The sequence below is a fragment of the Bombina bombina genome, chromosome 6 (assembly GCF_027579735.1).
Source record: "Bombina bombina isolate aBomBom1 chromosome 6, aBomBom1.pri, whole genome shotgun sequence".
NCBI classification, from domain to species: Eukaryota; Metazoa; Chordata; class Amphibia; order Anura; family Bombinatoridae; genus Bombina; species Bombina bombina.
In genome coordinates, this window is record NC_069504.1 from 1,106,279,933 (window position 1) to 1,106,297,286 (window position 17,354).

Below are 17,354 nucleotides of genomic sequence, written 5' to 3' on the forward strand. Positions count from 1 at the left end.
AACCTTCTAATGCAATATCAGAGTCCTCCATAACTGGGATATATTCACAGAAGGACAGACAAAAAGTAAACACTTTATTAAAAAAAACAAAAAACAAAAACAGCACCTTTATAATCCCAATGGCTAGGGCACTCACCACCTACTAGACCCAGACAGCTAACAGAAAACGCTCTCCTTAGGAGCGATGTTCGCAGCAAGATCATAGGAAAAACTAAAAGTAGTGCATAGGACAGGACTTCCCCTGCTATGAAAAAAGTCGCCAAGCTATAATGAGCTGCGCAACACACCAAAACGAAAGTGAGACCAGTTTGTTACAAACCAAAAGCACACAGTCTATAAGCCCCAAAAACTCACATAAAATCAGTTATACATAACCCCTTGCTGTTCAAATAATCTCCCTGGAGGAGATATTAACCCTTGATCCTATCGAGGCAGAAAGGAGCCACACTGTGACCCTGTATAGCAAAAGAGTATCTATAAAAAATGGTCTTACCCTCCAGGATCCACGCTGTGGAACAGGCACAGCCTCTCAAGTGTGACAGTCTTGCAGCAGCGCTTCTGACATGGACTTGAGTGTGTAGCAGCAAGCAGTGAAACTTGTAAACACTGATTGCTTAGAAGCTGTTAGCAACAGTCTGGATGGGTTTGCAGAAAAACTTTCCCTGCATCTCGAGACTAACTTTCTTCAATACTCTCACTGAGAGGTTGACGTGATTACTGAAAACTCCAGTCCCTTCTCAAAGGTAACATACTTATTACAGGACTATCCAGTGTCTTCTGACACTTCTCTGCCACCTCCTATAGTGACGAAAGGCAAAGAATGATTAGGGGATAGGGGAAGTGGGAGGGATATTTAAGTCTTTGGCTTGGGTGTCTTTGCCTCCTCCTGGTGGCCAGGTGTTGTATTTCCCAACAGTAAGGAAATAAGTCGTGGACACTCCCTGTCTTATGGAAGGAAAAAAACAATGCAATAACACTTACTCTGAATTTCAAATAAGCAGCAAAAATGTGATAATGGAAGTAAATTGGAAAGTGTATGCTCTATCTGAATCATAAAAGTCTATTTTGGCTTGAGTACCCCTTTAAGTGTAGTTCCATACTATTAGATGGGTAAGTCTTGCTTTTACGCTATAGCTATATTAGTTTTTTTTATACTTCCCTATAATTTGAGGCAATATCCATTGTACCTATGTTTACTCAGGAAACATGACCTGTTAAATTTAATTTAATTAAACCTATGGTGCATATGCTCACATCTTAAGTAGTACTTTACTTCTGATACTTATTACTTATATCCCCTTTACTGAAAATCGCAGATATTTTATGTTGAAGTTGACTTGTTTTTTATTTTAGAGGAGAGTCATGGACCACTCTTACTGTGGCTCTGTGGATTATTATAATGACACCCAGTAGACAAAGACTTAAGACCTATTGCACACATTATAAGGTAGTCTATCCTTATTCTCTTTTCTGTTATAATGTATAGTATTTCCTATGGACCATTGTTGGGCTCTCATGGAGGTTATACTGTATATGTATATTCTAGAAAATGCAATGCATCAAGAGATAGCAGTTATTGCTTGATGTTAGCTCATAGCACAATATATTGCTTGTTCTTTTGATTTATACGTTTATATTATATACTTAGTCTGATCATTACTAAGCTCAGTGTCTCCTTCTTGTGTCTGCTCCTTTGATTATCACAAAGGTTCTGGGTGGAATCCTGAGAATCATCACAGAACATAGATTTTGTTTGTAATACCATGTGATTCAAAGCTCCCTCTTTTGTATTAAATATAGGAGGAGAAGCTCCGGCTTATTTTTGAAGAACATAGGTTTGAATAGAAGGGTTTGTTTTTTTGTTATAATTATCATCTTGTACTGCTTTATAATCTGCTTCCCGCATATGTATTTTGCACTTTTTCCCCTGAAAATGAATTAGTAATTAGTGTTTCCTTCTGTGTATTGTATACTGGTATAGAGGTGCATGAGTAGCCCTCAACCTTCATATAGTAGCACACGTATTACTGAAAATGAATTAGTAATTAGTGTTTCCTTCTGTGTATTGTATACTGGTATAGAGGTGCATGATTAGCCCTCAACCCTCATATAGTAGCACACGTATTACTGAAAATGAATTAGTAATTAGTGTTTCCTTCTGTGTATTGTATAATGGTATAGAGGTGCATGAGTAGCCCTCAACCCTCATATAGTAGCACACATATTACTGAAAATGAATTAGTAATTAGTGTTTCCTTCTGTGTATTGAACTTAGTGCATGAGTAGCCCTCAACTTTCCTATAGTAGCACATGTTTTACTGAAAGTGTCTACTGGTGTTATAATTGTTTTAAATTATTGATATGTAATCTGCTTTATACAAAGCCAATAAAAATGTAATAAAAAATAAATCATAGATTATATAGGACACTGCAAATGCAAAATTATTAATAAAATGTATATCACATCTTCACTCAAAACAAGTTAAATAAATGTGCTTTTAAAAGAACGTTGGATGTTATTTAACATTTGATGGTTAAAGGGACAGTCAAGTCCAAAAAAATACTTTCATGATTCAAATAGGGCATGTGATTTTAAGCAACTTTCCAATTTACTTTTATCACCAATTTTGCTTTGTTCTCTTTCTATTCTTAGTTGAAAGCTAAACCTAGGAAGGCTCATATGATTATTTCTAACCCCCCTGAAGGCTGCCTCTTATCCCATGCTTTCTTATTTGCTTTTCACAACAGGGGAGAGCTAGTGCATGTATGCCATATTGTGATCACGCCCATAGCGTGTGGTAGACACTGCACTAATTGGCTAAAATGCAAGTCAATAGATAATAAATAAAATGTCATGTGATCAGGGGCTGTCAGAAGAGGCTTAGATACAAGGCTATCGCAGAGGTAAAAAGTATTTTAATATAACAGTATTGGTTATGCAAAACTAGGGAATGGGTAATAAAGGGATTATCTATCTTTTTAAACAACAAAAAATCTGGTGTTGACTGTCCCTTTAATTTTAGGAGTAGAATCTCACTTTAATTTAATGGTTTCATTGATTCTGTACACAGGCAGAGATAATAGATTAGCATCAAATAGCACATATCTGCTTGCTCTGCTAATGTTGATATTCTCTGTATAAAACAGGTAAAACTTAGTTTTCTTGCCTTCATCATATGAGACCATTACACCAATGCAGTATAAAATCCCATTGTACATAAATTTATAGTGCTATGTGTCTTTGCGTTACATTAGTTTAGTATGTATTCATTTCCTTATGTAGGGCCTTTGTGATTTGCAGAATTAAGTTGTTGCAGTTTCTCCGTATGGAACCTATGACACATGTCTAATGACAAGTCAAGCTGTGGTGGGTCTTTAGTTACTGCAATACTCAGCAAGGGGTTAATAAGAAGCGCATTTATCAGCGTGTGTACAGAATGTTATGGGCCACAGTGAATAATTTATCTGCGGTTAGCACAGTAAGATTAGTACTTCACATGCTGTAGTACACTAAGTCCTGCAGATCTGATCGTTGTTTTGTGTGTGCTTTTCTCAGGCAGAAGATGAAAGATGTGAGGGTTGGCAAGTGGATGGAGAGTAACGACAACGTTCTGCTACAAATGAAGCATGCAGAGAACTGATGATCAGTATCACTTCAATTACTGAACCAGTCGTAAAAAAATAATTGCTAGGGAACCTGTGGGACTCTGTATAGGGGTCTGAATTGCTTGTGTTCTGCTTAGTTTTTAAGTTCGCTTGTTGCTATGTTATTCAGTGAAAAAGACTAAGATTTCTAGGGAAATAAGTGATGTATAATGCTCATTTCTACTTGTATATACAACATATGTAGACTGTGGACTCATCTGCTTAAAGTGGCATAACATCTTTTTTTACAATAGCTCAAAATCCTGAAAGGACCTGACACATCTGTTAAATAATCAAGCTGTTTTGGGTATTCTCTGCACTCTAATGATCCACACTCTCACAGATTTCCATGTGAATTCCCCCTGTAAGTCAAACTCAAGAAAGTGAATTAAAAGGGACAGCATACTATAGGTGTTCCCAATGACCAATTTTATTTTTTGTAGTGTATTATATTTTCCACAGTTTCTTTACCTTTATTTTGCCATTTGGAATATCTGATTTTCCTGTTGAAACAACAACCTATACTAAACATTTCAATACTGCAGTAATGGCTACAGAAAAGGTATGCAAACAAGTGACAAGAAAAATAAACCAATCACCCAGTAAAAAGAGATATGGATCAACTCTTTTTAAATGGTCTTCCTGAACCATCTTTAAACACAGTGAGCTCTCATCTGCTGCTTGTATGAGTACACTGTCCCTTTAATGATGTTTCTTGTGCTTTTGCAAGTGAATACTGGGGTCTTTTTTAAAGGGACGTAATATAGTAAATGCTCATTCTGGCTTATAATACATCTGTACTTTATTAAGCGCAGAAGAATGAAATGCTGAACTGGTCCTACCAGGAATAGATACTGTGATTTTCCAATGCTGAGCATGACTGCAGCTGATGGATTAACCATCTGAGCGATATCCTAACGCATATTTTAGACATGTGCATTCTGATAAACAGCGAGATAAACGGTTAGCTGGCGCACTACATTTATTTTAGATATGGAGTTTCCCACAAGACACAATGGAATTGGGTCCTGAGGGAAATGCAGCTTGTTGGTACAGAATATACAGTAAGTAGCATGTGACAGTTCTAGTAATACGGCAGCACACAATTATTATTTAATATAACTTAATATGAAAGGAATTATTGCTTTTTGAGAAATAGTTTCTCTCATAAAAGGTTTATCAAAGTTACATTAAAGTGATTCTCACTAGTAAACAAGAAGATAAAATAACACTTTTGGGTTTAAAATGTGAATAGTTTTAACACCACAAAAAATGTATTTACAAGACCTTTGCACTAAAAACTTCACAAGATGGTTTTAACACCACATCATTCACATCATGTAACTACCAGGAGTGCACAGGATGCTGAGCCCTACTGGATCATGTCCCCTCTCTTGCTGTGGTGCTAACTGGATCTGTTTCCTTCAGCAGCCCAGTACCCCAACTCCTTTGTCTTATTGTGATGTTTAGGTGGTCCTAGACACTCCTAAGTCTTTAACTATGGAGCTCCCTTCTTTCTGGCTACTGAGTACCCATTTTCAATATGTTCCAATCTGAACTGATCCTCATTGGGCCTTGAAACCCCACCCTTGATGACATAAATTTAGGTCTGAACCCACACTCCGGAGGCCTTACCGGGCCATATTTCTGATGGCCCCCTGGCACCTGCTTTCATGCCTCTATCTGTGGTACTGAATCCATATTAACATGGGTCTACCTGGCCTTATTCTTCCTGGTACTCTTGTGATCCTATTGTTGGCCCTTCTCCCATACTCTACATGTGTCTCTGATATGGCGATATCCAGTGCATGTTGTGTCATGACATGGTGATATACAATCACTGTTGTGTCATGACATGGTGATATACAGTGCCTTTTGTGTCATGACAAGGTGGTATGCACAACCTTTTGTGTGTCATGAATTCCCAATATACAGTGGCTATTTTGTCATGACATGGTGGTATACATTGTGTATAGTGTCATTACATGATGGTATACAGAGCCCATTGTGTAATGCCATAGTAATATGCAGTGCCTATTGCATCATGACATGGTGATATATAGTGGCTGTTGTGTCATGACATGGGGATAGTGCCTATTGTATCATGACATGATAATATACAGTGCCTGTTGTATCTCAACATATTATACAGTGCTTATTGTATCATGACATGGTGATATATAGTACATGATGTATCATGTCATGGTGATACACAGTGCTTATTGTATTATGACATGTTGATGTACAGTGCCTGTTCTCCAAAACCACTGACAATCTATCCTAGGTGTGCTGAAACAAAGATGTCTGCATTCTAAAGGGAAAAGCGTTTGGGTAGACCATGATGCAAGAGGGGGGAAGGGCATGAGCAGAATGGGAAATTGGTCAGTTCTAACAGTAATACACTGAGAAGCAGAGATAGGTTGTTATATTATTAACTCTAACAATCCAGCTATTTGAAATTCTGGACATGTAACATGTGAGTGTCTGACAAACGGTGGTCTCACTCCAGGACTCCCCTGCAACTGTGGGACAGTTTAGGGATATGCAAATTTTTCTGACATCACTATGGCAAACAAAGTCACTACCCACAACACAGCCTGCCAATCCTGAAATGTGTAGCTATCCAACCAGAAGAGACCCCTTTATTACTCAACACACAAAGATAAAGAAAACAGTTTAAAAGGAAAGAAAAATCAAATTAAACGTTCATGATTCAGATATAGGTTCTTTAAACCTTCTCACCTGATAACAGGTTTGAATATATTCCACAGCACTTTGATGAAATTGGTTGGATGAACAACATAAAGAGCTTTCAGATTCTTCTTGTACCTAAATGGAATTAAAAAAACAAAACATAACCTACATTATTACTATAAAACCAGAAATCCATAAAAACACTTTGATTATTGAAGTTGAGTTGTCAGAATATGCACTGCTAAAGAACATATTTCCTCCTTTAAGCTTAAAGTCATAAAGAGCCAGTGATCATTTTACCTGGTTAGGTTTACAGAAAACCTATATAAATAGGAGGCATCACAAGAAATCAACCTCCCATTGGGTGGTGGGAGAGAGCAAGCCCAACACTTTTTAAAGGGTATTCCTGCATCAGCTTTAAATACAGTGAACTACTATCTGCTACCTGCCTAAGTAGACTGTCTATGGCATGTGCGTCACTGCATTTCAATTTTGTATAGAAGCATTTTTGCATTAGCTAAATGCTTATAGAAAAATGATCACTGTTTCAGTGACCTACACACATATGCTGCCTGTTTCTAGTGCACTAGCACGCCTGCACACAGAACAAGCAGTGAAGTATAATACATCAGCTGAGACTCAGTCAGCATCATAGAGACCGCCATTAGCTCTCTGAGCAGGTGCAGTGTTTGAATACGGCACAGTGTACATGCACAACATCTACAGATATTCTAAACTAATCGTTTTTACTAGAATATTTTCTGCTAAAATTTTCTATTTAAAATTGAATGAAATTATGTATAATTCAGTTATGTCTTTTACGTCCCTTCAAATGTGTGTGTTAATCAGGACATTACAAGGGGCAGAACTACAGTCGGTGCAATGGCACCAGGGCTGGGGGGGGGGGGGCACATAGCAGCCAGTCTATACTCGTGTGTCACGTGGTCATTATCTTTGTATAGACACACCATTCTACAGTGCAGCGTGTTCAGTATTAGTGCATAGCTATTCTGTCATTATACAGCACAGCATACATACTCATCAGTGTACAGATACATCATTCTACAGTGCAGCATGTTCAGTATTAGTGTATAGATATTCTGTCATTATACAACACAGCACAGTATACAAACTCATCAGTGTATAGATACATCATTCTACAGTGCAGCGTGTTCAGTATTAGTGTATAGCTATTCTGTCATTATACAACACAGCACAGTATACAAACTCATCAGTGTACAGATACATCATTCTACAGTGCTGCGTGTTCAGTATTAGTGTTTATATATTCTGTCATTATACAACACAGCACAGTATACATACTCATCAGTGTACAGATACATCATTCTACAGTGCTGCGTGTTCAGTATTAGTGTTTATACATTCTGTCATTATACAACACAGTACAGTATACATACTCATCAGTGTATAGATACATCATTCTACAGTGCAGCGTGTTCAGTATTAGTGTATAGCCATTCTGTCATTATACAACTCAGCACAGTATACATACTCATCAGTGTACAGATACATCATTCTACAGTGCAGCGTGTTCAGTATTAGTGTATAGATATTCTGTCATTATACAACACAGAACAGTATACATACTCATCAGTGTACAGATACATCATTCTACCGTGCAGCATGTTCAGTATTAGTGTATAGATATTCTGTCATTATACAGCACAGCACAGCATACATACTCATCAGTGTACAGATACATCATTCTACCGTGCAGCATGTTCAGTATTAGTGTATATATATCCTGTCATTATACAACACAGCACAGTATACATACTCATCAGTGTATAGATACATCATTCTACCGTGCAGCATGTTCAGTATTAGTGTATAGATATTCTGTCATTATACAACACAGCACAGTATACACACTCATCAGTGTATAGATACATCATCATTCTACAGTGCAGCGTGTTCAGTATTAGTGTATAGCTATTCTGTCATTATACAACACAGCACAGTATACACACTCATCAGTGTATAGATACATCATTCTACAGTGCAGCGTGTTCAGTATTAGTGTATAGCTATTCTGTCATTATACAACACAGCACAGTATACACACTCATCAGTGTATAGATACATCATCATTCTACAGTGCAGCGTGTTCAGTATTAGTGTATAGCTATTCTGTCATTATACAACACAGCACAGTATACATACTGATCAGTGTATAGATACATCATTCTACAGTGCAGCATGTTCAGTATTAGTGTATAGATATTCTGTCATTATACAACACAGCACAGTATACATACTCATCAGTGTATAGATACATCATTCTACAGTGCAGCATGTTCAGTATTAGTGTATAGATATTCTGTCATTATACAACACAGCACAGTATACATACTCATCAGTGTATAGATACATCATTCTACAGTGCAGCATGTTCAGTATTAGTGTACAGATATTCTGTCATTATACAACACAGCACATTCAACAGAGTATACATACTCATAATATTTATACAGAGCAGTAAACTCATCAGGCTATAGTGTATAAAAACACATCAGACACTAGTTTTGATGAAGGAGCTGTGACCCCAAAATGTTACTGTTTACATAACAAATTGTTAATACTTTCTACAGATCCATTGAGTGCGGATATCTATACTATTGGAATAAGTTTAACTGTTACTGCACCCTGGGGGAGGGACTACAATGAGATGTGAGTGCAGATCCAGTAATATTTATACTGTATATATATATATATATCCACATTAATCCAGTAGACAAGATGTCAACATTGCAGTATACAATAATAACCTTTTTTATTGGACTAACATAATATTTAAAGGCAAGCTTTCACAAGATTTACTCCCTTTCTCAGACTTCAGACTTCAAAAAGGGAGTAAATCTCTTGAGAGCTTGTCTTTTAAATCTCTCTTCATATCTATGTATTAGATTGTCACAAACACTTCAGTTATAAAGGACTCAATACAGTGCTTTGACTTAAAGATACAGGACAAAAATAAGTTGTGAAATAGTAATATTAAAAAAAAACATGTATGAACTTAAACACGGTTTTTAGTTGTATTTTTTCAATTTCACCTATATGGATGGATAGATAGATATAATATATAGATAGTTTATTTTTCCCATAAATGTGTTTGGTTTTTTTTTAGTTGAGTTTAGTGTATTTTTCAAAATGTACAATATTGCCCTAAGTATTTTGGGTTTCTTTTTAAATCTGATCTGCAGGTGCAAATTAAATTGTATTTTTCTGTGCAGCAGAGATCTCAGATTTTAAGATAATTATGTGAGGATACACAGTGACATTATTGTGTCCATCATAACATATTTTACAGGCATCTTGCTTGTGATGTCTCTTTATCAGAACTAATTTGATTCCATTCCCCTCTGTAGTCACTTTGAAGACCTAACAATACTAAGTTCCCCATATTGAGATGACAGTGGAATTATTAGGGCACTTTTATTAAAAGCTGCAGTAAAGCGAAGGGTGTGATTTGGAAGGTCATGTAATTGTGATGTACTCACATAAATGAGATAAAAAGCACAAAGCACATCAGCAGTTTTTATCAGACATGCTGTGTTAGCTAATAACACCATGGCCAAACTGGATGACAAACAGCAAATAATAGAGCTGTTCTGAGCACACGAAACATAGAATCTTTCAAGACAAGAACTAGGTTGCCAGAATAATATGCCTATGTTTGTATCAAATACAATGGGGCCAATTTACTATGCCCCGAATGGGGCCAACTTGCCCTGTTTACGAGCGAGCCTTCAGGCTCGCCGGAAACAGCAGTTAAGAAGCAGCGGTCACTAGAACTGCTTGTGCAGTGCTGAATGCTGACAGCGTATGCTGTCCACATTAAGCAATGTCTGGCGGACATGATACACTGCAGCGTTTCATGTCCGCCAGACATTGTTAAATCAGCCCCAATGTCTCAGTCTTCAGAACAGCTTATGTATAGTGTGAGAATTCTTAAAATGACTTCACTTTATTTACTACCATATCTGATTATGACCTGTATCAACAACTCAGTTTGCTATACTCAGGGATTGGTTTTAAAACAAATACACTATCGATCTACATGCAGAACAAAAAGCACACATAGAAATATAGAATTAAATGGTAGATAAGAACCAAAAGGCCCATCAAGTCTACCCATATTACATGTTACTGTTTTCTTAGGTTAGCCTTATGCATGTCCCATCACATTTACCCATATTACATGTTACTGTTTTCTTAGGTTAGCCTTATGCATGTCCCATCACGTTTACCCATATTACATGTTACTGTTTTCTTAGGTTAGCCTTATGCATGTCCCATCACGTTTACCCATATTACATGTTACTGTTTTCTTAGAGATTAACCTTATGCATGTGCCATCAAGTCTACCCATATTACATGTTACTGTTTTCTTAGGATAGTCTTATGCATGTACCATCACGTTTACCCATATTACATGTTACTGTTTTCTTAAGGATTAACCTTATGCATGTGCCATCAAGTCTACACATATTACATGTTACTGTTTTCTTAGGGATTAACTTTATGCATGTGCCATCAAGTCTACCCATATTACATGTTACTGTTTTCTTAGGGATTAACCTTATGCCTGTCCCATCAAGTCTACCTATATTACATGTTACTGTTTTCTTAGGATAGTCTTATGCATGTGCCATCAAGTCTACCCATATTACATGTTACTGTTTTCTTAGGGATTAACCTTATGCCTGTCCCATCAAGTCTACCTATATTACATGTTACTGTTTTCTTAGGGATTAACCATATGCATGTGCCATCAAGTCTACACATATTACAGGTTACTGTTTTCTTAGGGATTAACCATATGCATGTGCCATCAAGTCTACACATATTACAGGTTACTGTTTTCTTAGGGATTAACCTTATGCATGTGCCATCAAGTCTATACATATTACATGTTACTGTTTTCTTAGGATAGCCTTATGCATGTCCCATCAAGTCTACACATATTACATGTTACTGTTTCCTTAGGATAGCCTTATGCATGTCCCATCAAGTCTACACATATTACATGTTACTGTTTCCTTAGGATAGCCTTATGCATGTCCCATCATGTCTACCCAAATTTACATGTTACTGTTTTCTTAGGATAGCCTTATGCATGTCCCTTCAAGTCTATACATATTACATGTTACTGTTTCCTTAGGTTAGACTTATGCATGTCCCATCAAGTCTACCCATATTACATGTTCCTGTTTCCTTAGGATAGCCTTATGCATGTCCCATCATGTCTACCCAAATTTACATGTTAATGTTTTCTTAGTATAGCCTTATGCATGTCCCATCAAGTCTACACATATTACATGTTACTGTTTCCTTAGGATAGCCTTATGCATGTCCCATCATGTCTACCCAAATTTACATGTTACTGTTTTCTTAGGATAGCCTTATGCATGTCCCATCAAGTCTATGCATATTACATGTTACTGTTTCCTTAGGTTAAACTTATGCATGTCCCATCAAGTCTACACATATTACATGTTACTGTTTTCTTAGGATAGCCTTATGCATGTCCCATCAAGTCTACACATATTACATGTTACTGTTTCCTTGGGATAGTCTTAGGAATGTCCCATCAAGTCTACACATATTACATGTTTCTGTTTTCTTAGGATAGCCTTATGCATGTCCCTTCAAGTCTACACATATTACATGTTACTGTTTTCTTAGGATAGCCTTATGCATGTCCCATCAAGTCTGTACATATTACATGTTACTGTTTTCTTAGGATAGCCTTATGCATGTCCCATCAAGTCTGTACATATTACATGTTACTTATTACTTAGGATAAACTTAGGCATGTCCCATCAAGTCTACACATATTTCATGTTACTGTTTCCTTAGGATAGCTTTATGAATGTCCCATCAAGTCTACCCATATTACATGTTACTGTTTTCTTAGGATAAACTTATGCATGTCCCATCAAGTCTACCCATATTACATGTTACTGTTTTCTTAGGATAAACTTATGCATGTCCCATCAAGTCTTCCCATGTTACTGTTTTCTTACGCCTAGATTTAGAGTTCTGCGTTAGCCGTCAAAAGCAGCGTCAAGGGCTCCTAACGCTGCTTTTTACCGCCCGCTGGTATTTAGAGTCAGTCAGGAAAGGGTCTAATGCTCACTTCCAAGCCACGACTTTTCCATACCGCAGATCCCCTTACGCCAATTGCGTATCCTATCTTTTCAATGGGATCTTCCTAATGCTGGTATTTAGAGTCTTGGCTGAAGTGAGCTGTGGACCCTCTACCGACAAGACTCCAGCCGCAGAAAAAAGTCAGTAGTTAAGAGCTTTCTGGGCTAACGCCGGTTTATAAAGCTCTTAACTACTGTGCTCTAAAGTACACTAACACCTACAAACTACCTATGTACCCCTAAACCGAGGTCCCCCCACATCGCCACCACTATAATAAAAATTTTTAACCCCTAATCTGCCGACCGCACACCGCCGCCACCTACATTATACCTATAAACCCCTAATCTGCTGCCCCTAACATCGCCAACACCTATATAATATTTATTAACCCCTAATCTGCCCCCCCAACATCGCCGCTACCTAACTACACTTATTAACCCCTAATCTGCTGACCGGAGCTCGCCGCTACTCTAATAAATGTATTAACCCCTAAACCCCCGCACTCCCGTCTCAAAAACCCTATAAAATTAAAAATAGTATTAACCCCTAATCTGCCCTCCCTAACATCGCCGACACCTAACTTCAAGTATTAACCCCTAATCTGCCGACCGGACCTCGCCGCTACTCTAATAAATGTATTAACCCCCGTAAAGCTAAGTCTAACCCTAACACCCCCCTAAGTTAAATAAATTTTATTCTAACGAAATAAATTAACTCTTATTAAATAAAGTATTCCTATTTAAAGCTAAATACTTACCTGTAAAATAAACCCTAAACTAGCTACAATATAACGAATAATTATATTGTAGCTATTTTAGAATTTATATTTATTTTACAGGCATCTTTGTATTTATTTTAACTAGGTACAATAGCTATTAAATAGTTATTTACTATTTAATAGCTACCTAGTTAAAATAATGTCAAAATTACCTGTAAAATAAATCCTAACCTAAGTTACAATTAAAAATAACGCTACACTATCAATAAATAAATTAAATAAATTAACTACAAGTACTTACAATTAAATAAACTAAACTACAAAAAAACAAACACTAAATTACAAAAAATAAAAAAAGTTTACAAGAATTTTAAGCTATTTACACCTACTCTAAGCCCCCTAATAAAATAACAAAGCCCCCCAAAATAAAAAAAATCCCTACCCTAATCTAAATTAAAAAAGTTAACAGCTCTATTACCTTACCAGCCCTTAAAAGGGCTTTTTGCGGGGCATGCCCCAAAGAAATCAGCTCTTTTGCCTGTAAAAAAAACACAATACCACCCCCCAACATTACAACCCACCACCCACATACCCCTACTCTAACCCAAACCCCCCTTAAATAAACCTAACACTACCCCCCTGAAGATGTCCCTACCTTGAGTCGTCTTCACCCAGCCGAGCACCGATGGACCAAAAGAAGACATCCGGAGTGGCAGAAGTCTTCATCCTATCTGGGCAGAAGAGGACATCCGGACCGGTAGACATCTTCATCCAAGCGGCATCTTCAATCTTCATCCATCCAGAGCGGAGCCATCTTCTTCCAGCCGACGCGGATCCATCCTCTTCTACCGATGCCTACTCGCCGAATGAAAGTTCCTTTAAATGATGTCATCCAAGATGGCATCCCTCGAATTCCGATTGGCAGATAGGATTCTATCAGCCAATCAGAATTAAGGTAGGAAAAATCTGATTGGCTGATTGAATCAGCCAATCAGATTCAAGTTCAATCGGATTGGCTGATCCAATCAGCCAATCAGATTGAGCTTGCAGTCTATTGGCTGTTCTGATCAGCCAATAGAATGCGAGCTCAATCTGATTGGCTGATTGGATCAGCCAATCCGATTGAACTTCAATCTGATTGGCTGATTCAATCAGCCAATCAGATTTTTCCTACCTTAATTCCGATTGGCTGATAGAATCCTATCAGCCAATCGGAATTCGAGGGACGCCATCTTGGATGACGTCATTTAAAGGAACCTTCATTTGGCGAGTAGGCGTCGGTAGAAGAGGATGGATCCGCGTCGGCTGGAAGAAGATGGCTCCGCTCCACTCCGGATGGATGAAGATAGAAGATGCCGCTTGGATGAAGATGTCTACCGGTCCGGATGTCCTCTTCTGCCCGGATAGGATGAAGACTTCTGCCTCCGGATGTCTTCTTTTGGTCCATCGGTGCTCGGCTGAGTGAAGACGACTCAAGGTAGGGAGATCTTCAGGGGGTAGTGTTAGGTTTATTTAAGGGGGGTTTGGGTTAGAGTAGGGGTATGTGGGTGGTGGGTTGTAATGTTGGGGGGTGGTATTGTGTTTTTTTTTTACAGGCAAAAGAGCCGATTTATTTGGGGCATGCCCCGCAAAAAGCCCTTTTAAGGGCTGGTAAGGTAATAGAGCTGTTAACTTTTTTAATTTAGATTAGGGTAGGGAATTTTTTTATTTTGGGGGGCTTTGTTATTTTATTAGGGGGCTTAGAGTAGGTGTAATTAGCTTAAAATTCTTGTAAACTTTTTTATTTTTTGTAATTTAGTGTTTGTTTTTTTGTAATTTAGTTTAGTTTATTTAATTGTAGGTACTTGTAGTTAATTGAATTAAATTTATTTATTGATAGTGTAGTGTTAGGTTTTAATTGTAACTTAGGTTAGGATTTATTTTACAGGTAATTTTGAAATTATTTTAACTAGGTAGCTATTAAATAGTAAATAACTATTTAATAGCTATTGTACCTAGTTAAAATAAATACAAAGTTGCCTGTAAAATAAATATAAATTCTAAAATAGCTACAATATAATAATTTGTTATATTGTAGCTAGTTTAGGGTTTATTTTACAGGTAAGTATTTAGTTTTTAAATAGGAATACTTTATTTAATACGAGTTAATTTATTTCGTTTGAATAAAATTATATTTAACTTAGGGGGTGTTAGGGTTAGGGTTAGACTTAGCTTTAGGGGTTAATACATTTATTAGAGTAGCGGTGAGGTCCAGTCGGCAGATTAGGGGTTAAATACTTGAAGTTAAGGTGTCGGCGATGTTAGGGAGGGCAGATTAGGGGTTAATACTATTTATTATAGGGTTTTTGAGGCGGGAGTGAGGCAGTTTAGGGGTTAATACATTTATTAGAGTAGCGGTGAGCTCCGGTCGGCAGATTAGGGGTTAATAAGTGTAGGTAGGTGGCGGCGACGTTGAGGGGGCAGATTAGGGGTTAATAAATTTAATATAGGAGTCGGCAGTGTTAGGGGCAGCGGATTAGTGGTACATAGGGATAATGTAGGTTGCGGCGGTGTACGGAGCAGCAGATTAGGGGTTAATTGTGTAATGCAGGTGTCAGCGATAGGGGCGTTAATAAGTGTAAGATTAGGGGTGTTTAGACTCGGGGTTCATGTTAGGGTGTTAGGTGCAGACTTAGAAACGGTTTCCCCATAGGAAACAATGGGGCTGCGTTAGGAGCTTAACGCTGCTTTTTTGCAGGTGTTAGGTTTTTTTGCAGCTCAAACTGCCCCATTGTTTCCTATGGGGGAATCGTGCACAAGCACGTTTTTCCAGCTAGCCGCTACCGTATGCAACGCTGGTTTTGAGAGTTGAAGTGGCGGTAAATTATGCTCTATGCTCCTTTTTGGAGCCTAACGCAGCCCCTCAGACAACTCTAAATACTAGCGTTGTTTAAAAGGTGCGGGGGAAAAAAAAGGAGCATTAGCTACGCGGGTCTTTTCCGACAAAACTCTAAATCTAGCCGTTAGGATAGCCTTATATATCTCCCATCAAGTCTACACATATTACATGTTACTGTTTTCTTAGGATAGCCTTATGCATGTCCCATCAAGTCTACACATATTACATGTTACTGTTTTCTTAGGATAGCCTTATGCATATCCCATCAAGTCTACCCATATTACATGTTACTGTTTTCTTAGGATAGCCTTATGCATGTCCCATAAAGTCTACACATATTACATGTTACTGTTTTCTTAGGATAGCCTTATGCATGTCCCATCAAGTCTACACATATTACATGTTACTGTTTCCTTAGGATAGCCTTATGCATGTCCCATCAAGTCTACACATATTACATGTTACTGTTTTCTTAGGATAGCCTTATGTATGTCTCATGTCTACCCATATTACATGTTACTGTTTTCTTAGGATAGCCTTATGCATGTCCCATCAAGTCTACCCATATTACATGTTACTGTTTTCTTAGGATAGCCTTATGCATGTCCCATCAAGTCTACCCATATTACATGTTAGTGTTTTTTTAGGATAGACGTATGCATGTCCGAGGTATTTTTCAATTCTTTTACAGTTCCTGTGTTTATCACCTCAATTGAAAGTTTATTCCATGAATCCACCACCATTCCTGTAAAAATCTGCTTCCTCGCATTACTCCTGAATCTCACTAACTTAAGATTGTGACACCTTGTTTTGGCATTTGTTTTTTTGTTGAAAATGCTTTCAGCTTCCACTTTATTAAGTTCCTTAATATATTTGAATGTTTCTATCATGTCACCTCTTTCCCTTCCCTCCTATAAACTATACATATTTAGATCATAGGGTCTTTCTTTGTATGTTTTATATTTTAGACTGTGTACCATTTTAGTAGACCTCCTTTGGACAGTTTCTAGCTTATTTATATACTTTGAGATATAGGGGCCCATTTATCAAGCTCTGAACGGAGCTTGTGGGCCCGTGTTTCTGGCGAGTCTTCAGACTCACCAGAAACAGCAGCTATGAAGCAGTGGTCTAAAGACCGCTGCTCCATAACCTATCCGCCTGCTCTTATGAGGCGGACAGGAATCGCCGGAAATCAACCCGATTGAGTACGATCAGGTTGATTGACACCCCCCTGCTGGCGGCTGA

General features: G+C 37.7%; 1 protein-coding gene across 2 annotated transcripts in view; it reads right to left on the reverse strand.

Moving 5' to 3' along the window:
- ARHGAP8 (Rho GTPase activating protein 8) overlaps nt 1-17,354 on the reverse strand; it is a 331,799-nt gene that overhangs the window by 153,580 nt on the left and 160,865 nt on the right. For both annotated transcript variants that reach the window (XM_053719040.1, XM_053719041.1), the window contains one exon: nt 6,388-6,474. In XM_053719040.1, coding sequence (XP_053575015.1) covers nt 6,388-6,474 — 87 coding nt within the window. The remainder of the gene's footprint in view (nt 1-6,387; nt 6,475-17,354) is intronic.